Source organism: Dasypus novemcinctus, chromosome 6, assembly GCF_030445035.2.
Source record: "Dasypus novemcinctus isolate mDasNov1 chromosome 6, mDasNov1.1.hap2, whole genome shotgun sequence".
Lineage (NCBI taxonomy): Eukaryota > Metazoa > Chordata > Mammalia > Cingulata > Dasypodidae > Dasypus > Dasypus novemcinctus.
In genome coordinates this window covers 88885476-88911885 of record NC_080678.1, presented here as the reverse complement: position 1 = coordinate 88911885, position 26410 = coordinate 88885476, and the positions used below count along the sequence as shown (strand labels likewise).

Here is a 26410-nt window from a genome sequence, read left to right as displayed (position 1 = left end):
CTGATGTTAATAGGGTCATTATTCACAATGCCGAAAGATAGAAGCAGCCCAAGTGTCCATTAACAGAGGAGTCGATAAACAAAATTGTGGTATATACTTACAATGGAATTTTATTGAGCTGTGAAAAGGAATGAAATTCTAATACATGTGAAAACATGGATGAACTTTGAAGACATCATGTAGAATGAATTAACCAGACACAAAAGGACACTTTGCATGATCTCACTGATATACAATGATAAGAATAAACAAATTCATAATCAGAAACTAGAATACAGGTTACTATGAGATGGGGTCAGGGTAGAGAATAAGGAGTTAATGCTTGACTGGTATAGAGTTTCTGTTTGGTGTGATGGAAAAGTTTTGGTAATGGGTGATGGTGATGGTGGCACAACATTGTGAATGTAATTAACACTAGTGAATTATATATTTGAATGTGGTCAAAAGATGAAAATTTGAGGTTGTATATATGTTACCAGGATAAACATTTTTTGAAAAACGACATCATAGGACTGGAAAATATGAACAGTGAGCTCTAATGTAAACTCTGGGCTAGAGTTACAAGTGTAATTATAATAATACTCCTCCACAACTGTATAAAGGTTCCACCTAATGCAAAGTGTTCATAATGGGGTTGTGTTGGGTGGCGGACTTGGCCCAGTGGATAGGGCGTCCGTCTACCAAATGGGAGGTCCACAGTTCAAACCCTGGGCCTCCTTGACCCATGTGGAGCTGGCCCACGTGCAGTGCTGATGCACGCGAGGAGTGCCGTGCCAAGCAGGGGTGACCCCGCGTAGGAGAGCCCCATGTGCAAGGAGTGCATCGTGTAAGGAGAGCCGCCCAGTGCAAAAGAAAGTGCAGCCTGCCCAGGAATGGCGCTGCACACACGGAGAGCTGACACAAGATGACGCAACAAAAAGAAACACAGATTCCCATGCCGCTGACAACAACAGAAGCGGACAAAAACAAGAACATGCAGCAAAATGGACACAGAGAACAGACAACTGTGGGGGGGTGGGGAGGGGAGAGAAATAAATGAAAAATAAATCTTTAAAAAAATAATAATGGTGTGGTGTTATGTGGGAACTCTGTATTTTCTGCATGATTCTTCTGTAAATCTACAAATTCTCTAATTAAAATAAGACAATTGACAAAGAAAAAGGGCATAATTACCAAGATCAGGAATGAAGTGGGGGATAACTCTACAGACCCTGCAGCTGGAAAAAGGATAAGAGAGGAATATGAACTCCACACATGTAAATTTGACAATTTAGATGAAATAGGCTAATTTCTTGAAAAGAACATACTACCACAGCCTACCAAATATAAAATAGATCCTTTAAATATCCCTGTAACTTTCAAGGTAGTTGAGTTTGTAAATTTTAAATTCCTGAAAAAGAAACCTCAGGCCTCTGTGCTTTCACTGGAAAATTCTATTGAAAATTTAAAGACTTAACATTATATTTATAAACACTTCTCAATTCATTTATGCAGCTAGCATTGTCCCAAACCAGACAAAAGCAGTATGAGAAACAAAAAATGAAAACTAAAGTTCAAGATCCCTTACAAATATAAATGTAAAAAGATACAACAAAATGTTAGCAGGTAGAACTCAGCAATATGCAAAAAGAATTACATGCCACGACCAAGTAGGGTTTATTATAGAGATAGAAGGCTGGTTCAATATTTTAAAAATCAATCAATGCAATTTACCACAGAAACAGGCTAAAGAATACCTACAACAATTTTGAAAATAGAAAATTCAGTCTACCCAACTTTAAAAGGAATCAGTCTACCCAATTTTAAGAATTATATATAGCTACACTAATCAAGAACATGTGTGTTGATGGACGACCAGTCAAATAGATCAATGGAACAGAGTAGAGAATCCAGAAATAGATCCACACAAATATACCCAATTTATTTTGAAAAAGGTGCTGAGAAAAATCCTCTCACAGTCACAAAAACTCATGAGATTAGACTCCCAGGAAGAAGGAGGATTAGAAAGGTGGAGAGATAATTTCTATCTAAGAAAAAAAAATAGCTGGGGGACAGGTGGGGACTTCTAGAGGGTTGCTCTGGGGTACAGGACAACAGGGGAAGGTGTCTCAAAAACCCCATGTTCAAGGACCGCATCCTGACACACGCAGTGCCTTCTTTCTGTTTGGAGAAAGAGGGAATCTGTCTGCTTCTCGTGCTGAGGTGTCTTTTCATCTCCACTTAGGAACCCGCAGGCTTCATGGTGGACTCTGGGGCCCACTACATGGGGGAAATGTACAATGACCGAGACTTCACACATGGAGAGACAGGACCAGGGAAGCCTGATTGCTGGCACATGGGCTGCTTGGGCAGCACTGCACACCCTCAGCTCCTTCTGGAGTGAGGAGTCCTTAGGCTGCCTCCTCCTAGATCCTGGCCCCTGACCTCCAAATGTTGACCTAGTTGGGTGGACCCAGGGCAGACATTTGGGACACCTTCACGGCTCCAGCTGGGCCTCCTTTCATGAGCATCACTGCTCCTGTGAACTGGCATTTGACTGAGGGGTGTAGGGAATATGTGTCCTGGTCTAATGGGTGCAGTTTCTATGGGGTGATAGAAAAATCTGGTAGTGGATGACAGTGACAATACTGTGAATATAAATTAACATCACTGAATTGTACAATTAAAAAAATAAATGGAAAATTTTAGGTTGTATGTATCTTACCCCAATAAAAATTTCAAACATAGAACTGTACAACAAAAACAGAACCTTAAAGCAAACTATGGACTACATATAACAGGTTAATTTTAGTAATATTGTTTCATCAGTTATAATAAAAATTCAGCATTAAAGCAAAGAATTAATAATACAGAAAACTGACTGTGAGAGGGTTATCTGGAACTCTGTAATTAAGCATGATTTTTCTGAAAACCTTAAACTTCTCTAATAAAATATTTAAAAAAAAAAAAAAAAGGAAAAGAAAAAAGAAAAAAATTGAGCAGGGATTCAGGAAGTTAAATGATAACAAGAAGTGCACCAATATACATATTATGGGGGTTCCAGAAGGAGATGAGAGGGGGGAAGGGATAGAAAGGGTATTTGAGGAAATAATGGCTGGAAATTTCCCAACTTTCATGAAAGACATGAAAATACTTGTCTAAGAATCACAGCATACTTGTTAGAATAAATCCAAATTGACCTACCCCAAATCACATAATATACAGAATGCCAATTGCCAAAGATAAAGTGAATTCTGAAAGCAAGGGAAAAACAAAACATCACATAAAAGGGACATCCAAAAAGACTTAGTGTGGATTTCCCCTCAGAAACCATGGAGGCAAGAAGGCAGTGGTATGATATAATTAAGGTACTGAAAGAGAAAAACTGCCAGCCAAGAATTCTTTATCCAGCAAAATTGTCTTTCAAATGTGATGATGAGTTTAAAATATTCACAGATAAATATAATAGAAACTAAGAGAGTTCATAAATAAGAATCCAACTCTGCAGGAAACATTAAAGGGAGTTCTACAGCTGGAAAAGAGAAGAGAAGAGAGAGGCTTCAATGAGAGTGTAGAAGTGAAGACTATCAGAAAGGGTAGCCAAAAAGGTAAAAATACGGAAAAAATAAGATATGAAATATGAAAACCAAAGGACAAAATGGCTGAAGTAAGTAATGCCTTTATAGTAATAGCACTGAATGTTAATGGATTAAACTCCCCAATCAAAAGACATAGGTTGACAGAATAGATGAGAAACCATGAGCCATTCATATGTTGTCTGCAGGAGACTCATCTTGGACCCAAGGATGCAAATAGACTAAAAGTGAAAGATTGGAAAAAGGTATTTCATGCAAACAGCAACCAAAAGAGAGCAGGGGTAGCTATACTGATGTCAGATGAAACACACTTTAAATGCAAAAAAGTGGTAAGAGGTACAAAAGGCATTATATAGTATAATAATAAAAGGGACAATTCACCAGGAAGGAATAACAGTCATAAATATCTATACACCAAAACAGGGTGCCCCAAAACTCTGGCAGGCTGAAAGGAAAAATAGTGGCCTCTGTAAAAATAGTTGGAGACTTCAACATAACACACACATCAATAGATAGAACAACTAGACAGAAGATCATCAAGGAAACAGAGAATTTGAACAATATGATAAATGAGCTGAACCTGACAGACATATACAGAACACTACGTCCCAAATCAATACATTAATCTTAAGCTCTCATGGATCTTTCTCCAGGATAGTCTTCATGTTGGGCCACAACACAGATCTCAATAAATTTAAGATGATTGCAATTATGCAAAGCACCATCTCTGATCATACTGGAATGAAACTGGAAATCAATAATAGACAGGAAAGAGGGAAATTTGCAACTATGTGGAGGCTAAACAACACACTCCTAAACAATCAGTGGGTCAAAGAAGAAATTGCAAGAGAAATTAGTAGATATCTTGAGACAAATGAAAATGAAAACATAACTTATCAAAATTTACGGGATACAGTGAAGGCAGGGTTGACAGGGAAATTTATAGCCTGAAATGCCTATATTAAAAAGAAGAAAAAAGCCAAAATCAAAGAGCTAACTGAACAATTGGAGATACTAAAGAAAAGCAAAGTAAGCAGAAAGAAAGAAATAGCAATGATTAGAGCAGAAATAAATGAAATTAAGAAGAAAAAATAGAGAAAATTTAAAAAAACAAAAGCTGCTTCTTTGAGAAAATCAATAAAATCGACTAACCCCTAACAAGACTAACAAAGACATAAAGAGAGAAGATGCAAATAAATACAATAAGGTGTGAAAGGGGTGACATTATGACTGACCCCACAGAAATAAAAGGGATCATAAGAGGATATTATGAGAAACTGTATGCCAACAAACTAGACAACCTATATGAAATGGACATATTCCTAGAAATGCTCAAATAGCCTACATTGACTCTATAAGATATACAGGAACTCAACAAACCAATCAAAAGTAAAGAGACCGAATCAGTCATCAAAATCTTCCAACAAAGTAAAGTTCAGGACCAGATGTCTTCACAGTGAATTCTATCAAACATTTTGAAAAGAATTAATATCTATTCTGTTTAAACTCTTCCAAAAAATTGAAAAGGAGGGTAAATTACCCAACACATTTTATGAAACCAACATCACTCTAATACCAAAGATATTACAAGAAAAGAAAATTACAGACCCATCTCTCTAGATGCAAAAATTCTCAACAAAATAGTTGCATATCAAATCCAATAGCATATTAAAAAATTATAGGGAAGTGGATGGGCTCAAGTGATAGGGATTCTACCTACCATATGGGAGGACCTCGGTTTGATTCCTGGGGCCTCCTGGTAAAAAGAAAAAAAGAAAGCATGATTGTGTGGCAAGACAGTGCCCACCTGGCAAGCTGAGTGCCCACACAGTGAGCTGAGTACCCACATGACAAGCCAAGTGCCCACACAGTGAGCCAAGTGCCCATGTGAGTGTCCAAGTGGTGAGCCAGTGTCTGCACAAATGAGTCATACAGCAAGATGATGATGCATCAAAAGAGAGGCGAAGGGGAGAGTCAAGGTGAAGTGCAGCAGAAACCAGGAATGGAGGTGGCACAGGTGACAGGGAAACTCTCTTCACATCAGAGGTCCCCAGGATTGAATCCTGATGAATCCTAGAGGAGAAAAAAAAGGAGAAGAGAAGACAAAAAGAGAAATAGATACAGAAGATAACACAGCAAATGGACACAGACAGCAAAAACAGGGCTGGGGGAGGGGGAGGGGAAAAACACAATTATACACCACAATTATTAAATGGGTTTTATTCCTGGTATGCAAGGGTGATTCAACATAAGAAAATCAATTAACATAATACACCACATTAACAAATTGAAGGGAAAAAACATGATCATCTCAATTGATGCAGAAAAGGCATGTGACAAAATCCAGCATCCTTTCTTGACAAAAACACTTCAAGATATAGGCATAGAAAGAAGTTCCTCAGCATAATAGAGGGCATAAATGGAAATCCCACAGCCAACATTTGCTCAATGGGGAAAAGTTGAAAGATTTTTCTTTAAGATCAGGGACAATCCTAAAGGATGCCCTCTGTCACCACTGTTTTTCAACATGGTGCTAGAAGTTCTAGGTAGAGCAACTAGGCAAGAAAAAGAAATAAAAGGCATCCAAATTGGCAAAGAGGAACTAAAGCTCTCACTATTCGAAGGTGACAGGATTCTACATTTAGAAAATATCTACAACAAAGCTATTAGAGTTAATAAATGAATTCGGCTAATAAATGAATTCAGCAAAAAGGCAGGACATGAGATGAATACACAAAAAACAGTAGTGTTTCTATATGCTAGTAATGAACAAGTAGGAAATCAAGAAAAAATTCCACTTACAGTAGCAATGAAAAGATTCCAATATCTAGGAATTAATTTAAACAGGAATGTAAAGGATCTGTATTCAGAAAACTACAAAATATTGCTAAAAGTAATCAAAGAAGACCTAAACAAATGAAGGGACATTCCATGTTCATGGATTGGAAGACTAAACATTGTGAAGATGTCACTTCCATCTTTATTTATAGATTCAATGCAATACCAATCAAAACTCTAATAATCTACTTTACAGATAAAGAAAAGTCAATTACCAAATTTATTTAGAAGGGAAAGGGGTCCCAAATAGCCAAAAATATCCTAAAAAAAAGAAGAGCAAAGTTGGAGGACTCACACTTCCTGACCTTGAAGTGTATTATAAAGCTATAGTGGTCAAAACAGCATGGTACTGGCATAAAGATAGACACATTGATCATTGCAATAGAATTGAGAGTTCAGAAATAGACCTTAACTTATATGGTCAAACACGGACAAGCCTATCAAATCCACTTTTCTGGAACAGAGCAGTCTCTTCAACAAATGGTGCTGAGACAACTGGATAACCATAACAAAAAGAATGAAAGAGGACCCCTATCTCACTCCCTATACAAGAATTATAAAATGGATAAAGACCTAAATATAAATGCCAGGACCATAAGATTCCTAGAAGATAAGGTAAGGAAACATCTTCTAGATCTTGTAGCACGTGGGGGTCTCTTAAACATTATACCCAAGGCATGAGCAACAAAAGAAAACATAGATGAATGGAATCTCCTAAAAATTAAACATTTCTGTACCTCGAAGCTCTTTGTGAAGAGGGTAAAAAAGCAGCCTTCTCAATAGGAGAAAACATCTGGAAATCATGCATCAGACAAGGTCTATTATCCGTAATATATAGAGATCTTACAACTCAACAATAAAAAGACAAATGACCCAATTTAAAAATGGGCAAAAGAACTTAATAGACATCTTTCTAAAGAATAAATACAAATGGTGAAAAGAACACATGAAAAAAATCACTGGCTATTAGGGAAGTGCAAAGCAAAACTACAATGAGATATCATTTTGCACCTACTAGAATGGGCCATTATTACCAAAACAGGAAGCTACAAGTGTTGGAGAGGATGTGGTGGGAATGTAGAATGTTACAACCACTGTGGATGATGGTTCCTAAGGAAGTTAGAAACATATCTACCATGTGACCTGGCAATACTGTTTAGAAAGGTGAAAAAGACAAGCTACATACTAGGAGAAAATATTTATAAACTACACATCCAAAAAAAGGACTAGTATCTTGAATACATAAAGAACTCTTAAAACTCAACAGTAAGCAGAGAGGGTGAAGCTCAGTGGTTGAGCACCTGCTTTGCATATATGAGGTCCTGGGTTCAATTCCCAGCACCTCTTCAAAAACAAACAGGGGAGCAGATATGGCATAAGCGGCTGGGCACCCGCCTCTGGCATGGGCGGTCCCAGGTTCAGTTCCCAGTGCCTCCTACAGAAAACAATCAACAGCAGATATTGAGCAAAAACAACAGCAGACAACAAGCAAAAAATAACAATGAGCAGACAATTAACAGACAATGAGAAAAACAATGAGCAGACAATGAGCGAAAAAAAAAACAAGCAGGGAACAGATGTGGTGCAAGCAGTTGAGTGCCTGCCTCCCACATGGGAGGTTTATTCCTGGTGTCTCCTACGGAAAAAATGAACAAAGAGCAAAAAACAATGAGCAGACAGATGAGGGAGCCATCTCAATGTGTCTGTGTGTGTGAGGAGGACAAACAAACAAACAAAAAATTCAACAGTAAAAAACCAAGTAGCCCAGTTACAAAATGAGCAAAATGCATGAACAGACATTTCATCCAAGAACCACAGATTGCAAACAAGCACATGAAGAGATGTTCAACACCATTAGTCATTAGGAAAATGCAAATTAAAACCACAATGAAATATCACTACACTCCTATCAGAATGGCCAAAATAAAAAATAACGAAAACACCAAACACTCGTGAGAATGTGGAGTAATTGGATCACTCATACATTGCTGGTGGGAATATAAAATGTTACAGCTACTCTGGAAAACAGTTTACCAGTTTCTTTCCTTTTTTCCTTTTTTTAAAAGCTAAATATGCAACTACCTAGCCCACCTAGCATTTTCCCACAGAAATAAAATTTACGTTCAAGCCAAAACTGTCCACAAATGTTCACAGCTGCTTTATTCGTAATAGCCAATAGCCGGACATGACCCAGACTTCCTTCAAGAGGCGAATGATGAAACACCCGATGATGTATTCATACCATGGACAACCGTTCAGCAATAGAAAGGATGGAGCTTTGGAGCTCGGATGGCTCCCGAGGGAACTGTGCTGAGTTTAAAAAGACAATGGCAAAGGTCGCCACTGGAATGATTCTACTGATTGTTGAAATGACAAAATTCTAGAACTGGAAAACAGACAAGAGATAAACAGGGGTTAAGAGGAGGCGGGCGTGGGAGGAAAGTGAAGCAGCGTGGCTACAGAAGGACGACCTGAAGGACCCTTGTGGAGATGGAACATTTCAGGTCTTGACTGTACCAGTGTCAGTATCCTGGCTGTGACACTGAGCTTCAGTGTTTCAAGACGTCGCCCTTGGGGACCCTGGGTAACTGGTACAGGGAATCTCTCTGTATTATTTCTTGCAACTGCACACAAGTCTACAATGATCTCAAAACAAGAAGTTTAATTTAATACTAAAAAAAGAACTGAAGAAGCAAGCCTTGCTCTGTCTCTAGGTTCTCTACATACTCCCACAAAGCCTGGGACTATAAAATGTGTCATGCTGCCAAAACTGGGGGAGATGGAATGGCAGGGGCAGGGGGCAGTGGTAGGAGAGCAGGATACCAAGAAGTACTCCATGTGCCTTATCCCCAAATTTCCGAGCTGCACATGGACTGGAAGTGAGGGTCGGCAAGATGACAACCAGGGGAAAGTCAAAGAGGAGGCTTCCGGGCGTGCAGCGGGAGCACACAGCATGCGCAGGTCCCAGGGCCAGCAAAACAGCATCTCAGAGCTGAATCAACGCTAGGGTTCTCGCAAAGAGCAGAGGTCCATCAGCCTGAGGGCCCTGGGACCATGGCACTGGCCACACGGACGGTGTCCACTTTGGCAGGTGCCCGTTTTCAGGTGGCCAGCTTTTTCCGAAGAGGTTGCCGGCCTTGGGCAATGGATCCCGAGAGTGTTTCCCCCAAACCAATAAGAGCTACCATTTAGCAAACACCCTCTGTGTGCCAGGCCCCCAGCCATCTGCTGCACAGCCATCCACCATCGCTTCTGTGCTATCCACAGGGCAGGGAAGCTGTTGACGAGATGTCGGAGTCTCTAGAGGACCAGTGGGAAGGGGCAGGAAAAGCCTGCGCCTCCTCCCCCTGGGCTGCCTGCCCTCCCTGCCTGGCTGCTCTCTTCCAGATGCGGAAAAGCCCACACTTCCTTCTTCTATTGTGGGAGAGCAAAATGGGCCCCAAACCCTGCCCCCCAAAAAAGAGAAGAGCAGCATCCAGCATCCAGCACCCAGGAGGTCTTTCTGGGCCAATTAAATCGGAGAGGCTGTTGTGGCAAACGTGTAATTGGTTTTAAAATCAGCAGACTTGCCCAGCTCTGGATGACAATATTTAATAGAAAAATGCCTCATTGCAAACCATCACTGAGGCCTTCTGCGGCCGCAGTCGCCTTCTGCCAGCTCCCTCCTGGAAAGCAGCGGCTCAGCTCTAATTGCCTGCTGGGTATAAATATTTACGGGACTGTGTAAATGGAGAACATCTGCCTCCGAAATCTGGTGCGCGGGATCTCCGTGCAGGCGCCCAGGAAAGCCAGCGGCTCGGGGGCTCCTTGCCCGCCATCCTTTTCCTACAAATTGACAAGTGCTGCAGTCTTCCAGACTCGGGCCAAAGGTCTAATTAGATTTCCAGATCAGGGTAAACGGCGTTGGCTCCTCCTCGGCTCAGGAAGGCCACGGCCTCGCGGCTCCGTGGGGAGGGACGCCCTGAGAGGGCCGGCAGGCCCCTTCTTAGAGACCTGCAGTTCACAGGCTGGGGAGGCAGGTGCTGGATGGGAATCCCGGCCCTCCCGCAGCCCCTCCACCTCTTGGAGACACGGCTTCCCCCTCTGCTTGAGGGTACTGAAGTACCCGCCTTCCAGGCCGTGGCCAGTAAGGGAGAGAGAGCACCTGGGCCAGCACCAGGCATAAGCGTTAGCTGCTAGGAGCTGCATAAATGGATCCCAAACTGGGCTGCACATGAAAACAGCAGGGTGCTTAAGAATACAGGTTCTGGGGCTCCCCTCCTGCCCCGCCCGAGGCGCCCAGGAACCTGTATGTGGAGAGACTCTCTAGATGATTCAGATGCGGTCAGCCAAGCCCAGTCTGCAGCAGGGCTGAGACACGTCACCTTCGGGAAGCCCTCCTGAGCTGTGGCAGGCAGTGAGGAGGAGGCCTCTGCATTCCCCCTGGACTCTTGTCCGGGACCCTCTGGTTTCCCTCCAGGACACGCCCGTCTTCCTACTTCTCTGCTTCTTCCTGCCTCCCCAGCAAGCCTTCCGGAGGGCCCTGCTCCAGGCCTCGTGTTTCCCGCGCCTAGCACTCCTTCCGCAGGAGGGGGCTTCGTGCTGATGTGCGGCTGCTGGCAATGACACGTGCTCCGCTCTGTGCCACGGTCGAGGGGGGGGAAGGCTGCAGGGCCCCGGAAGCACAGGCGTGCCCAGCGCGGCTGTGGGGGCAGATTCCCAGCACACCTGTCTTCCCAGCCCACCTATCCCGCTGAGCACCCCGGGCCGCCCCCCACTCTGTGAGCTCCAGCACCTCCCAGCGTCCTGGCCCAGGAGGGGCAGCCTGGGCAGCCTGGGAGCGGGCAGAAGGGGGTGGGGGAGAGGAGTGATGAAACGAAGGGACGGGGGACGAGGGCCTCGGGGCCTCGGGTGACCACATGAGAATTCAGAGGTACTTTTTGTTGGAGCTCAGGCCCCTCGGTCCAGACCTCAGCAGGGCGGAGGGCAGCTTGGGACCTCCTGCTGGACAGCGGCCACCTTCGGGCAGAGCTGGGAGCCTCTGGTCTCTAGCCCCAGCTCCCAGGACAGGAGGTGGGGACCTCAGGGCTTCAGCTCAGGGGGCTGGGTCTTCGACACCCTAAAATAGCTCAAACCTGCCCCCCCTACCCCATTCTGCAACCTTGATTGAGAAACTGCTGTGGGCCGGGAGAACCCCGCCCTGCTCCTAATAACCTCGGCAGGCAGCCTTCACGGGCAGCCGGGGAGAGCAGCTTCCCAAAGGGAATCGTCTGCGACTATGTGTAATGACAACCCCCCATGTCCTAAGGACCAAGAGATGACCCCTTGCTCGCCACAGCACCAATGACCAGCCTCCTGGGCTGCTAGCCGGCACTCCCACCCCAACCCGCCACTCCACGTGTCCCCCACCCGAACTCTCCACTTCCCCTTCCTGAAGTCCAGGAGGCGCCTGACTCGTGACGGGCCAGCTCCCCTGCATCCTCAGTGTTTGCTTCACCTTCTGCTCCGGGCTCCGGGGAGGAGCCTGCCGCCCCCGCGGTCCTCTCCACTGAGCTTGTTTCCTCCCATGTTCGTGAACCTCAGGGCCAGAAGGTCACTGGACGTGAGGCTTCCCTGGCCCCCATTCCCCCTTCTAAATTCTTTCTCCCCCCCTTCCCTTGGGAGATGGAGCCCTTAGCCTTTCATACCCCCCAATATCAGCCCCTTGCTGCTGGGTTCTTCCGCCCTCCTCATCACTCCCCATTGCGAAGGTTTTGGCCCCTCGTTCTCCTTCCTCCCCCTTCCCACTTGTGTCATCATTCTCTGTAACTAACACATGCACCTGGAGGACTCCACTGGCATTCTCATCTCTTAATGTCTCAGCCTCCCCCACCTTTAAGAGTCTAACCTTCTCCCCCAGACACCCACATCTGTGATTGCACCTTGGACCTTATCAGCACCAGCATCCCACACCCACCAACTCGGAATTTCTGGTCCAAACTGTGCTACCCCCACTGCACCGCTTCTTAGCCCTCGCTAAGAAGTGCCGGCCCCACTGTTCATTTGCTGTCCATCTCCATCTCCTGCCTTCCACTCCACTCCTCACTCAGTTTAGTTCCCAACTCTAAAAGCACACTCTTGCCACGCCTCGCACTGCCCTGCCTCGGTTGCGTCCTGGCCCTGGCTGAACCCAACGGACAACTTTCTCTTTGTCTGAACCTGAGGTGCTCAATATTGTATGTGTGTGTGTGTGGGGGGGGAGCATATAACAATGCTAATTAGTTTCTCATAAATATTATGACTCCAAATCCTCATCTATGAGCTCAACACAGTCCATAAATCTGACCGTGTTTCCTGAGTAGGTTCTCTTTACCCCTTGCCAGGAGGTTATTTTGCGTGTTCTCTTTTGTCTTGAGAATAGCCCCTGCCTCAGTTCCTGGCTGGAACTCCACTGCCCAGAGGCCTCACCACCCTTCTACAGCTGTGGTCTCATCAGTTCTGATCCACGTTTTCAGTTATCACTGACCAGAGCCCTCCTGTTCTCTGAGGTCACCACCATTTATCTCCTCTCTCCTCATCCACAATTTCTTTCTGTCACTGGATTATTTCCATCAACATAGTAATACAGCCATCTACTTATGTCTCCTTTTTTTTTTCCAGAAGACTTTCCTTGACCCCCATCCTATTCCAACAACTCCCCTATTTTTTTCACTCCCTTTAACACCAAAATGTCTGAAAGAGTCGTCCATACTTACTGGTTCTACTCAATGACCTCGTCCTCAACAATTTCTTTCTGCCGTTGGATCATTTCCATCAGCACAGAACCGTTTTCTCTTCAAGTCACTCCAGCCTGACTCTTGTTGAGGTCATCAGTGACTTCAGGATGGCTAAATCCAGGGTGTCCTCTCTGTCCTGCCACCCTCGACTTCTTGGCACTGTTCCAAGTGGTTGGACTGTCCCTTCTTCCCAAAGCTTGTATTTTGTGATTCATCTCCTGGTTTTCCCTTGCTTTTGCTGGCTGCTCCTCAGTCTCCTCTGCATCTTTCTCTACTTGACCCCTGGGCCCCCATTCTGTTGTTTCTAGATGATCTCATCCAGGCCCATGACTTAAAATATCATTTATGTGCTGATGGCTCTCAAATTTACGTCTCTGGACTGACCTCTTCCTTGAGCTCCAGACACATAGATCTAACTTGACGTACCCAATTGGATGACTCAAAGCATCTCAAACCCAACGTACTCAGAGACCATTTCTCCATTCTGTAGCCACTCTCCCAACCTGTTTCCATCTCAATAAATAGTACCACTATCCACTCTGTTGCTCAAACAAAAAACCCAGGAAGGTTTCTCACTTCTCTTTTCCTTCCTGTTCCTTCTACTTCCAAAAGAAAGCCAGAGTCCACCCATGTCCATCCATCTTCACCCTCAGCTCTCATCCCAGCTGCCATAATCATTCACTTTTAAACCGAAATGCTTTCCTAAATGGTCTCCCGGTCTCCTTTCCAAGGACAGGGGCTCCTGCAAGGAAGAGGGAATTGTGAAGGATTGGTTTCCTGCTGTGCAAATGACAACGTGAGTGCTAACAGGATTAATTGGATTTCTGAAGAGAATGCCCCAGTGCTCCCTGCTCTCTGTCGCTTGCTCAGAAGCATCACTTCCATTCAGAAAGCAGATCAAATGCCATTAACAAATTAATTCTGATTAGCACAGCCCGAGCACTTAGGCCTGAAGGCAACCCAGGTCAAGCCTGGGGGGAGATGACTTGAGCCTGGCCGCTAATAAAGTGGAAACCATAGATTGGATGCAGAAGCGATTATTTTGATGCCTGTCTCTGTCCCTGGAGGGGAGAACAGTGGAATTTGATCACCTCGTGGTCTTCTGAGGGAATTAACTCGCATCCAAAGGATAAATTAGTAATTTCCCAACTTGGCAGTCAGGTCTGCCAAACAGGGTCAGGTCTCACATCTCCCTGTGGTCTAGGCAGCCCCCAATTTAGGACCGAACCTTCAGCAGATGCCCAATAATTGAATGAAGGCGTGATTCATTGGTAAGTGGGAAACAGGTCTGGGGCCCAGTATCATTAGTAACATTTCATTCTTTTATTTAGCAAATATAATTGGTCCCCTCAGTGTTGGACATGACAGATGCAGAAGTTAAACCAGACAAGATCCCTGTTTTCCTGCACCTTACAGACTAGGGGAAGGGAGACAGATAATAAACATTCATCGAATAAATGGAAGGCTGGCTTCAGAGAGTGAGAAATGCAATCAAGACAAGAACACAAGACCATGCGACGGTGGGTTCGGGTGAGGGAGGGATGCTCTAGCAGGGCCTGGGGTGGTGACACCTGCACTGAGATCTGGAGGATGCTAGGAGCCAGCTGGATCTGGGGGGGAAACATTCTAGGAGAATAGCCAGAAAATGAAGTGCCTGTTTACATGGAGCCAGGCCCACCACCGTCTCCTTCTCCCAGTATGGCCAATGTGGCCATTTTTGTTGGCTGGGCTCGTCTCCCAAGGTGCCTGGAGCAGAGTGGACATGTGCCTGCAAAGCTGGCCTGCTTCGCCCACACTCTGTCCCCCTGCCTGGGTGCCCTCGCTCCTTCTAGCCCCTCTGCCCAGCCAACCTTACTCACGGACTGGGCTCTGCTCAACTCCCACCTCTTCCCAAGAAGCCTTTCAGAATCCTCCCAACTGGGAGTGATGGCTCTTCTCGCTGAAGTCCTGGAGCACCTATTTGGCACTTGCTGTCTACATTACCTTATTTGGATAGGTTTGTATTACCATGTATACGAATCTCCTCCCGCCATCTGCCTCTTCCCCCTTTGCTATTCAATCGGCCACTTTGTGAGCAGGGCTTCATCCTCTCTGTCTCTTACGTTCCCCCACACCTAATCCAGGCTTCCCTGCTTGCAGACACTCCAAAAGTCTGAAAGAATTATCTGGCCAAAGGAAAGCCCAGGGGACACTTATAGACACCTCAATCGCTGCCCCAGAATCTCTAACGCAGGCAAGAAAAGAAGGTGTTCCATCCGGTTCCATCCAGGGCTGGCTTTGGACTTGAAAAGTAGTATCCAAAAAGGTGATTAAAGTATTTTAAGATGATTACTGACTTTGTCATGGGAATGCCTGGAGACTTTCATAAGAGCAGCAGGAAGAGGGGCCAGTTTCAAGAAACAACTTAACGATGAAAAGTCCCAGGACCGAAAAATCCCTCGCAGGAGGTGGCCGGCTATACTCCCAGAGTGGACTTCATTCCATCCTTCCCCTCTAAGGCTCTCCCTGCGACTCAGACCTCCAAAATGAGCCCCATCTCTTCCCAGCAATAAAATGCCATGGTTTAACTGCAGCCTTCCTCCAGCTCCAACACCCCCGTACTCTGGGACAGCTCGACCCTCAGCATTCTAAGCAGTCTAATTAGAAAGCTGGACTATTATCAGATGAAGCAGGGGGGTGCAAGAGGTCGCGGCACCTTGGTGGGCAGCAGGGCCTGCCATCAGGCCCTGACTTAGGGGGCCGCGGCTGACGGGGTTGAGTCCACGCTCCCAGACGCTGGAGGAGGGAGAGCCAGCGGGGACGCGGACGAGATGGGCATGGAGAAGCGCCGCGTCACTCTCTAACCTTTCACGAGGACAGTCCTGGCCTTGGCCCACTGGCTCCTCTCGTCGGACGTCAGCAGGCCGATGGGCGGCGAGCGCTCGTCTTCATTGGAAGCCATCTTGATGATCTTTCTCAACTGAGTGAACAGGTCCCCTTCACTGAGACGGCGGAAATTAATGACAACATCCAAGACAAAGAACTGTGGGGGAGACAGGTCAAACACATCACTCACGGCAGCAGAGCTCAGAACGGGCCTGGGATGCTGAGACCCAAGCTTCGCAAAGTACGCAATGGCCCCGGAGAGTCATGATCTGGGGACCAACCCAAAACCGATGACTGCCTTGGGCTCCCAAAGGAGGTCAGATTAAACTCAACTAAAAGGACACTTGTTCTTATGGTTCCCAGTTCACATGCACTCATTTAGCTTCTGGGGAATTGAGCACCCTCATCCACTCTCGGAGGAGTATAAATTGCTAAAATCTCTGTTGCGGGGAGCAGTGAGTGCTGGCTGACTCAGGAACTGAATTTGTAAATGCACTCATTGGTCTAGGGCTTAAAGAAAAAATGTCTGTGGGCACTAGAAGACTTACAAAGGAATGTGCATATCAGCCTTGTTTGCAACAGTAGAGCAGCCAAATGTTCTTGGCTAAAAGAAATGCAACTTATTCTTCCAATGCATTCCTACCCAACGGATAAAGGGAATGGACTGCCTCTAGAGTCACAGATTCAAGCACACTACTGAGCAGAGGCAAAAAAAAAAGCACGCTGTAGAAGAACATGTGCAGGGCAATGAAATTCAGAAAGTGCCACCTGAGATGCTCGATGTCCACACACACACACACCCACGCACATGGGTCTACATGTGCTTTGTGTTGACGCTCTGAGGTGCTCTCACTGTGCGGCTCCCAGCAAAGGTCAAGAGCCCTTTTTCATCTGATGGGTGGGGGTGCCTCTGCCCAAGTCCAGGGTGGCTGCAGCCTGGCCCAGAGCGGGAGCTCTGGGAGGGATGGCTGGTGAGGGGTGCTGGGCTTGGTGTTTAAGGAAGATGGAGAAAAGTCACTCGGCCAGGATGTTGGGGGCTAGGAAGCCTCCAGCCTGGCCCTCAGACCTGGTGAGAGGGACACTGGATAAAAGCCTGGACAGCGCTGGGCACACAGCCTGGCTCATGGTAGGGCTAGTCAGTCTCTCCGTAACTGTCCGGCCATCTGTGTGGGGCCCCTGGGTGGGCATCTGCCGATCTGCAGGGGGAGGGGCTGCAGCCAGGCCAGTGTCTCCCTAATGACCCTCAGTCCAGAAAGTTCTTTCAACCTGACCAGCCTTGTCAGGGCTGTAGGGAGAGCCCAGGGCCCTTCTTTCCTGACCCTGGGAAGGCATTCCGTGACTGATGTTTCTCTTTGTTTTTAAAAGAGAGAAATGGGCCTGACTGGGAGGGGTCAGAGGATCTGAGCTCTAGGCACTCTGCCCCCATATAGAGGGTGAACACACTTGAAGGAGCAGGAATGGTCTGCACATGTGCCCACTGCCCACCCCATGGCCCTCCCCACAGCCCAAGCGAGCACAGGATTAGAAGTGCTCACCTGGTTGCAGCAGGCCACAATGACGTGCTCAGGCTCTGGCATGACGCTGCTGCTCTGGGCCACCAGTGTGTCCTGGGTGTGGCCAGGGAGTCGGTAGGAGGAGAAGAGCCCGTAGTACTGCTTCATGCAGAGGGGCTGCCCTGACAGCTGGCCCTTGGCAGAGTCAGCGGGGATGGAGTGACTGGAAGGAGAGTGGAAGGGAGGATGGAGGAGGAGAGAGGGAGGGAGGATGGAGGGGGAGAGCAGAAGGGAGGATGGAGGGGGAGAGCAGGAGGGAGGGAAGATGGAGGGGGAGAGCGGGAGGGAGGGAAGATGGAGGGGGAGAGCAGAAGGGAGGAAGGAGGGGGTGAGAGGGAATTAAAACCAGTCTACTTTAACTTGATTAGGCAGACAGGTACAAAAACCATAATTTAATTATGATGTCAGTTGAAGAGATCAATTCCCTACATTTTTAAAGTAGTGAAGTGGCCCAATTTCTGGGGTCCATGGAGACCTTCGGGATTTTCTCAAACCTGCATTAGTCTGCCCTCTACTAGTCACCCCTGCCTCATGTACTGCACAAGAAAGTCTTGCCATTTTATCCCTGTGCCCTTGCTTTTGCTGACCTTTGCTTGGCAAGCCTGTGCCCCTGCACTCAATTAATCTTTTTAGAAAACTCCTCCTTCAAGAGCCTACGCTTTCATCACATCTAAAAACCTTCTCTGAGTTAAGGCAGAAAGTTCTTTCTTTGTGGTACTCAGTATGCCTTCTGTCCATCAGTCTACTTATCCACCAACCCACCCTTCTATCCATCCATTCATCCTTCCATCCTTCCTTCCTTCCTTCCATCCATCCATTGACTTATCCATACATCCGCCCATCCATCCTCCCCTCTTCCATCCACCCATCCACCCATTTATCCATTCCTCCTTCCTTCTTTCCTTCCTTTCTACCATCTACCCACCTAACCTTTCACCCATCCATTCATCTTTCCCTCCTTCCCTCCTTCCATCTACTCATCCATCCATCTCACCATTTCAGATAACAAATATTTATTGAGCATTTCCTTGTGCCAAGGTCCATTCTGGGATCTAGGGATGAAGCAGCTGATGAGACAGCCTGTTTCCTGCTCTTATGGAGTGCAGGTTCTGGGATGGGTAAGTGGGGAGTAAGGTGGCCACAGGTTGAGAACCAATGAAAAGGAGAATTTTGGAAAGTAAGACAGAGTGACGAGAGGGTGAATGGAAGGGGGAGAAGGTGGTGTCAGGGATCCCTGAGGACTGGCCCTTATGTTGAACCCAAAGGGTAAAAGGCTGCCATAGGAAGAGCTGGGGGATGGTGAGGCCCTGAGGGGGGCGGGTGGGGTGTCCATGGCCCTGCAACAAAGTGCAGCCATTGGACTCGCCTGTAGGTGTCCATCCACGACAGGATGAGTGCTGGGGTCGAAAAGAAGAGTTCATAAACTGCTATAGCAACTTGGCAAAGGGGTTTTATGTCTGTTGGATCTAATAATAAAACATCTGGTCTCACATTTTATGTCTTTATTTCAGTTTTCTAGTAATTCATTTCTGTTATGTTTTACAAAAAGTTTACAGAATTAAAATGATGAAAGAGTTGTTGATGTGGGAGGAGTGGGGGGGTGAGGAGTGGGGTATATGGGAACCTCTTATATTTTTTAATGTAATATTTTGTGTGATCTATGTTTCTTTAAAAAAAAACAATAAAAAATGTTAAAAACAAAACAAAACAAAAAAGAAGCGTGGTCCTTGATCACAGATAGTTTGAGAAGGCAGAAGGGAGCTGGTGGTGGGACTGAAGCAGAGAGAAGAGCTGGCCAGAGGTTGGCAAGGGCAGAGCACGCCTGGCCTTGTTGGCAGGGGTGAGGAGTCTTTATTTTATCCTGGGTGCAATGACAGCCATAGGAGGCTTCAGCACTGAGTGGCAGGGCTCAATTTATGTTTTGGTTCTTGAACGGAGACTGGCTAGAAGGGGGTCACAGGAAGAACAAAGCAAGAGGCTCTGGCTGAAGGGCCAAGGTGATGTGGACCTTGGCGAGCAGGGAGAGGGGTTGGGGACGTGCTTTGGAGGGAACCCCGAGAGTGAGCTAACCCAGATGGGTGAGGCAGGAAAGGGGAGCTGCAGGTGACTCTAGGTCCTGGATTCACCAGCTGGGAATGTGCTTGTACGTGTCCTGAGCCGGCAGGATGGGGCAGGGGCGAGCTGCGGGTGGGAAGCGGGATCCAGAGATCCAGGGACTCCAAGGGAGACACCCCCTTGGAGACGTGAGGAGGCTGTATTTTGTGTCCCGTTATGTGTCTGCCTTGCCCAAGGGCCAAGAGCCTTTTGGAGGCAGGGACAGGCCTTGGGGCCCTTTCACTTCCCACCATCCACAGACTGCCAAGTGAAGAACTGGAGTGAGTGAACGCATGAGTGACCCAAAGCAGCGTTCCAGCCCGGGACCCTGAGCGCCGTGAGACCGAGAAGCTTCCTGGATGTGTAGGGATGCGTGTGTCAGGGTGAGTGTGCACAAATCCCACACACGTGCGCACACGCACTTGTGAGAGTCTGGAGCCCAAACTGTCAGTGACGAGGGGTCCAGGCTCAGCCCAGAGGCAGGACCCTCGCCCTCCTCCCCCTGTGCAACTGCCGCAGCCAGAGGCTGGCCCGCCCTGGATGAGGCGAGCTGGTGGGGGTGTGGTGCTGGGGGAGGCAAAGCGCTGCCGGGGAGAGAGCCGAAGCATCACAGGAGACGGCAGCGGAAAGGTGGGCGGAACAGCGACCTGGGCAGGCAGGGTGGGCAGCGTTTGGTCGAGAACTGCACGGGGCTCGCCGTGCACCCGGCTGGTGCCACCCACTACACGCCTCAGCCCAGGGAAACACCCAGCAGCGCGGCGGGTGCCGCGGGTCTCCGTTTAAGAGGGGGGATGACGGCTCGCGAGGAGCCATCAGGCTTGGCCTCCCTTGGCAGGCGTCTGAAGTAAAACTCTGCCCTCCTGACTCTGGGGCCCATGCCCTGAGCCGCCTCGTCCTCGGGTCTTAGGGCCCTGCCCTCCCCTGTCCGGAGGAGAATGGTCCTCCCCAGAAGGGCTGCAAGTCTGGACCTCTGCCCCAAGCCTGGGCAAAGACTGAACTGGGTCCAAGTTGAAAGGAGAGAGAGCTTTGCCTCTTGTGCCCACCTCACTCTGCCACCTCCTGGCTGTGTGACCACAGGCAACTAGCTGAACCTCTCTGAGCCTCAGCTTCAGCATCTGTGGAATGGACACTACTTGGGACCCCTCTCTCACTCTGGGATCTGAGCCCTGATATTCTCTGCCTCTGTGCACCCTGGGGAGCCAGGCCCTTCTCCCTCTTCCTGCTGCTCCCAGGGCCCCCTGGGCTGGCCCAGGGAAGGCACTTTCATCCTATAACCAAGAATAATCCGCTGCCTGCTTCGGTCTGGCTGGCCCTGGGGGTGGGAGGCATTGTCAGAGGATCAGGGAAGGGAACGTAAGTGCCAGCGGTTGGGCCAGCTGGGACCCGGCTCGTGATCCTTGGGAACTGGCTCTGGGGAGGGTCACCTGCTCAGGGCCGAGGCCTGAGTCAGGAGCCAGGACCACAGGGCTGGGAAAAGACAAAAGCCCTGCCCTCCGGGAGCACCCTGTCTTGTGCAGGAGGGAGATGGTGCATAACCAGATGCACCTGAGCGGGATGCCAGCCCCCCCCCCGGGGGGCCCAGGTCCTACCTGTCCAGCAGCGCCTTGTAGCTGAGCACGCCGGAGATGAGGCTGGCGGCAAACCTGCAGCAGAGGACCCACACTTAGCCCCCGGGCCAGCCGCTCTCACGCGCTCCTTCCCTCCCTCCCTCCGTCCGTCCTTCTTTCCTCCACTCCTCTCTTGCCCTCCTTTTCTCCCTCTCTCTCTTTTTCCCTTCCCCTTCCTCTCCCCGCCCTTTCTTCCTCCTTTCTTCCTTTGTTCTTCCTTTCCTTCATCCCTTCTCTCTTTCCATCCCTCTCTCCCTCCCTCTTTCTTTCTATCTTTCCCTCCCCTCCATCCTTCTCTCCTTCACTTCCTTCTCCTTCCTTCTTTCCATTCTCCTCCCTCCATCCATCCCTTGTCCCTCCCTCCCTTCATTCTCTGTTCTTTCTCTTCTCCCCTCCCTCCCTTCTTTCCTTCCTTCTCACTTTCCCTCTTTCCATCTTTCTCTTCCTCTCTACCCTTCCCTCCTTCCTTCCTTCCCCATCCCTTCTCTCTTTCCCTCCCTGCCTTTCTCACTCTTTCCTTCTAAAGTCCGTGAGTACCCACCTTGGCCAGTCTGGGGCCAGGTACCTGCCCTCATCAGGTGTGGGGCTCATGGCCCACCCCCACCCCACCTCCAATGTGGTTAACCCTTCGCAAGCCTCAGATTAAAAACTGTCCTTTGGAGAGTGGGGTAGCGCTGGGGGAGAGGAAAGGAGCAGATGGTGCATGAGGAGGAGGAGGAGAGATAGCCAGGTGGCCGCAGTGCGAGCAGGAGAGGGTCGGGTGGACAGGGGAGCAGTTCTTCCTGGGAAAGGCCAGCCGTGGGGCCGACTGGGCCAGGACCCCTGGATTCTGGGAAATCCTGTCTCTGGGGGAAAAGTGGGTAATGTGCCCCCCTTTGCACTAATGTAAAGGACAGCAGGTGCCGGAAATAAAAAGGCAACATGCTATGGGATTGGACCTTCTTAATTGTCCAAGACAACGAGACCTGGCTTGATTGCATCAGGAGGCAAACACCCTAGCAGGTGATTCTGAGAACTTGGTTCCGGCATCGCTCATTTGCCCAGGCCCTTCCCTCTGCCCCAGGGGGCTTCGAGGACGGGGATGGCCGCCCTCCCTCTGACCTGTCCCCAGCCTGCAGCCCAGATTCGGGAGACCCGGGACCAGGCATGGGCTGAGCGCCGCCTGCAGGGAGACCCCCACCCGCCACCCCCCATCAGCCACCTAGAGGCCCTTCCAGCGGCTCAGTGAGCTCTGAAATTGCAACAGATGGCGGAGGCTCTGGCAGCGGCTGGCAGGGAGGGTCCATTTCCACCCGAGCCGGGGCCTCCGACGGGCCGCAGCGGGACCCACTCCCAGAGACATCTCCGTATGTCCTGCGGTGGGCACAGCCCCTCGGGGCCTCAGCTGGGTCCAGACTGGCCTGGGGGCACCTGGGCCCCCCCCCACAAGTGCCCACCCACCCCAAGTAAACACAATCTGAGCAAGATCGGGGGGTCTGTCCTCAAGTGCGGCTCCACCTAACCCCCGCCTGAGCCAGGGGCCGGGAACAGCTGGGCGCTTAGCTCGGAGCCCTCACCGGAGCTGGCCGCTGGTGTCCTGGAAGTGCTGCCGGCCGAAGATGACGGCGGGGCTGGAGTTGACCGGCAGGGCCAGGCGGTTGTTGAGATACATGTCGTTCAGCCAGTACTCGGCCACCTGCCGGGGGGGCAGAGATGGGTGCCACTGCAGGACAGCAGGCCCCGGGGCCGCACACCCCTCCCAGACACCTGCCCCTGGAGGGCAGCTGGGTCCCCACCACCCCAGACCCCCCCGGAGCCCCCGAGGGACGGTCGGGACACCTCCCTGGAGCATCCATTCACTCGCTCCACAGGGGTGCATGGAGCCCCCAGGCCCTGTGGGCACCCCAATCTGCCGTCCTGTGCTTCGAATTTGCCCCATTCCTTTCCCTTCTCCTCCATCCTGGAGCTTTGGGTTTTCATCCCTGTCCCCCTGTCTGTCCTGATGTGTGTCCCTTTCTTTCCTTCAACCCCGTCCTGTCCCAGACCTCACCGATTGCCCTGCTGTCCCGTTCCCTGCCCCGTCTGTCCCCACCTCTGCCTCGTCTCTCCCCATCCCCGTCCCACCTGCCCTCGTCGCCCCATCCCTCCCTTCCACCCTCCATCTTCTTTGCCCCTCACCCTTGACACCTGCTGCTCCCAGCCCTGCCCCTGCCTTGTTCCTGCGTCTGCCCGCTCCTTGTCACCTGTCTGTCCTTCACCCAGTCCCTCCGCCAGCCTCCCATTTCTGCCTCCGGTCCGTTCCCGGTGTGTCCCTGGTCGGCCCCCGGGCCCCCCACTCCAGGCCCCCTGGCTGCCCCGGCAGCCCACGCACTCCTACCCAGTTTGCCGTCTTCTCCCGCCGCTCCAGGAGCTTCCGCTGCAGGGCCTCGCCGAGGCCACCGGGGGCCCCAAACCGCTGCACGATGGCCTGGCTCCTCTGGAACTGTTCATCGGACACCAGGTGCCTCATGCAGCGCAGGTAAGTGGCCAGGGTCTGCTGCAGCGGGGGCACGGGCAGTTTGGGCAGCCCCTGGAGGAGAAGCACGAAGCTGGGCCTGGCAGCTCACCCGCTCCATCCCTGTCCTTGGGCATGGCCCATCCCTGCCCCCAAGTTAATCCTCAGCCTCTGTCTGCATCCGCCCGAGCCTGTGCCCTCACCAGGGACCTGTCTGTTCCCAGGGCTCATCTCAGCCAAATTGTGAACATGGAACATTTAAGGACAGCTGCATTGCTGTCCTCCCCCAGGAGGGGATAATACGTTGGCACCAGACAGAGCCAGGTTCACAGCAGCCTCACATGCACCCACGTCCGTGCCTCAGTCTCTGCCCCTAGAAGATGGAGATGAGAACCCCTGACTCAAGGGACCAAAGGGATAATGGGAAGAAAGTGCTTACAGGGAGGTACCTAAGAGGGCATCTTCCTGCATTGCTATTGCTGGCTGCGGAGCACTTGGGATTTAGGAATTGTCCCAGCTGGAGCTCTGGAATCCGAGTCATCTTTTGGACCCAAAGGGTGCCACTCTCATGGGGAGATCAGGACAGGTGTCTGACATTTGGGAACGGGAGGAACCTTCCAAAATTCCTCAGGCTGCACATTTTCATGCTGCCCTAATGGCCAGAATTCTCGTGCTGTCTCCAGGGAAGATGGTTTACACCTGAGCTCCTTGTGAAATCCAACCCCGCCCCCCCCGCCCCCCCCCCCCCCCCCCCGTCCCCACCCAGGTTAACAAACCAGGGCAGGGGCTTTGTGCTCCCTGTGTGTCCTGGGGCTGGGTCAGGGGTAGAGGGGCAGTGGCTCTTCTCTTCTTATTCACTCCAAGTCTCAGCTTCCCTGTCCAGGAGCCAGCAACAACAGCTCCTGCTTAGCGGGATCCTGAGCTAATTAAATGAGATGAACCTGGACCCAAACACGCTCCTCGTTGAAAGTTAGGCTGTGACTGTCCCTTTCTCTCTAGGGGAATTCCTCTATGGGGATCCCCAAAGGAAGGAGGCTGGGCAGACTGCCCACCTCCGGGGCGTCCTCCTTAGTGGACACCGCCCTCTCCAGCTTACAAGTTGTGCTCACACGAGATCAGGTTCCAGCCATCCTGTGACTTGGCCAGGGAAGGGGTCTGTCCTGTTTGTAGCTGAGGACCCTGAAGCCTAGAGGGTGCAGGGACTCGTCCAAAGTCTCGCAGCAATTTGAAATCAAGTCTTCTGCCCGCCCCATCTGCTTTGCCTCCTTCTCCTGAACTGCCTTCCACAGCTCCTTTTGCCACCCCCTGCCTTTCCTTCTCCCTCACGGGGCTGGGGGTTCTCCCTCGGTGGGGCAGTGTGGGTGCACTGTTCCACGTGGGAGTGGCAGGCCTGGGGAAGCCTGCGGGGCAGAGGCGGGCTGCAGGCTGTGCCGTGCGCTGCTGACGCGTGGGGAGCCTCCACCTGCCTGATCCTGCCTCTAGAGTTCACTGCCCCGGGGTGGGGAGGAGTCCGTGCCAACCACGGGATGGCTGAAAGATGCCAGGGCGGGTCTGAGCAGCAGCCCAAGCTGCCAGCCCCCCCCCTCCCCGGAGAGCCAGGCCCCCCATCCAGCCGCTCGGATCGCTCCTCCTCCTTCAGAGCCTGGGGGGATATTGGTGGGGTGGGCAGCTGTGCAAGCCCCCCCAGAAAGCCCAGCCCAGCTGGTGGCCTGACCAGAAACACCGCACTGGGCACAGGACACCCCGCCTTGGGACAACCACTGCAGAACAGGCCGGGGGGCTAGGGCTCAGCCTGCAGGAATGGGGAGTGGGCGATGGACAAGAGGGAAGAGTGGGAAGGCTCAGCCCTACAGGGCTCCCCGGCCCCCCTTGGCTTTGTGCTAAGGGCAGGAACTCATACTAATGAGGGTCCCTGGACTCCGGGGTCTCAGGTCCACACACTTTGCATGGCCCCTGGGCTGGACTCACGGACACCGAGAGACACTGTCCAGAGGGGTTGATGGGTCAGAGCCGAGCAGGCCACAGCAGAGCTGTGTGTCATGCAGAGGATGGGAGGATTTGGTGACCAAGTGCATGGGGAAGAAGCCAGAAAGTTCTGCTCAGGATCTCAAATGAAGCCTGGGCTGGGGGTGGCAGAAGCAGCGAGAGAATGTCTGTGTCTGCCTTGGGGTGGCCCAAAGGGTGGGTGGGGCGGGGCAACAGGATGCCTGCCTTGGGAGGGGTGGCGCCCTCTGAAGCCAGCGCTTGCGATGGGGTCTCGGGCTCCAGGGTGAACCATTGACAGCAGATGACCTGGGCTGTGGTAGGGTTTGGGGTGCGGAGTTCAGCTGCACCCTAAGACAACCCCACTGGGCTCAAAGCCTTCAGAGGTGAAACTTGGGGGTGTGGAGAGGGCCCTTCCAGGCCACCTGCCCTGGGCACGCTGCGGGGAGTGGGCAGCCCTCGGTGGGGGGTGGGGAGGCAGGAGACAGGTACCTGGCACAGGCCAAGGCTCTCCCTGGCTCCAGCCCTCCCAGGATCCGCATGCAGAGCCCGGGGCCAGGCCAGCACTGAGGCAGGGGAGTGGGGGCAGCAGGGATGGGAGAGGGCTCCACACATCACTCACAGGCTCCTCTTCACTGCTGGGCGCTTTGGCCGCTGTCTTCCTGGAGGCTTTTTCCAGAATGGGCAT

General features: G+C 50.3%; 1 protein-coding gene across 1 annotated transcript in view; it reads right to left on the bottom strand.

Moving 5' to 3' along the window:
- Window positions 1-26410, bottom strand: part of CHAT (choline O-acetyltransferase) — a 54278-nt gene extending 27868 nt beyond the window's left edge. The window contains exons 1-6 of the mRNA XM_058299625.1: window positions 26345-26410; window positions 23623-23814; window positions 22823-22941; window positions 21249-21302; window positions 17548-17728; window positions 15992-16169 (exon numbers count right to left, since the gene is read on the bottom strand). Coding sequence (XP_058155608.1) covers window positions 15992-16169; window positions 17548-17728; window positions 21249-21302; window positions 22823-22941; window positions 23623-23814; window positions 26345-26410 — 790 coding nt within the window. The remainder of the gene's footprint in view (window positions 1-15991; window positions 16170-17547; window positions 17729-21248; window positions 21303-22822; window positions 22942-23622; window positions 23815-26344) is intronic.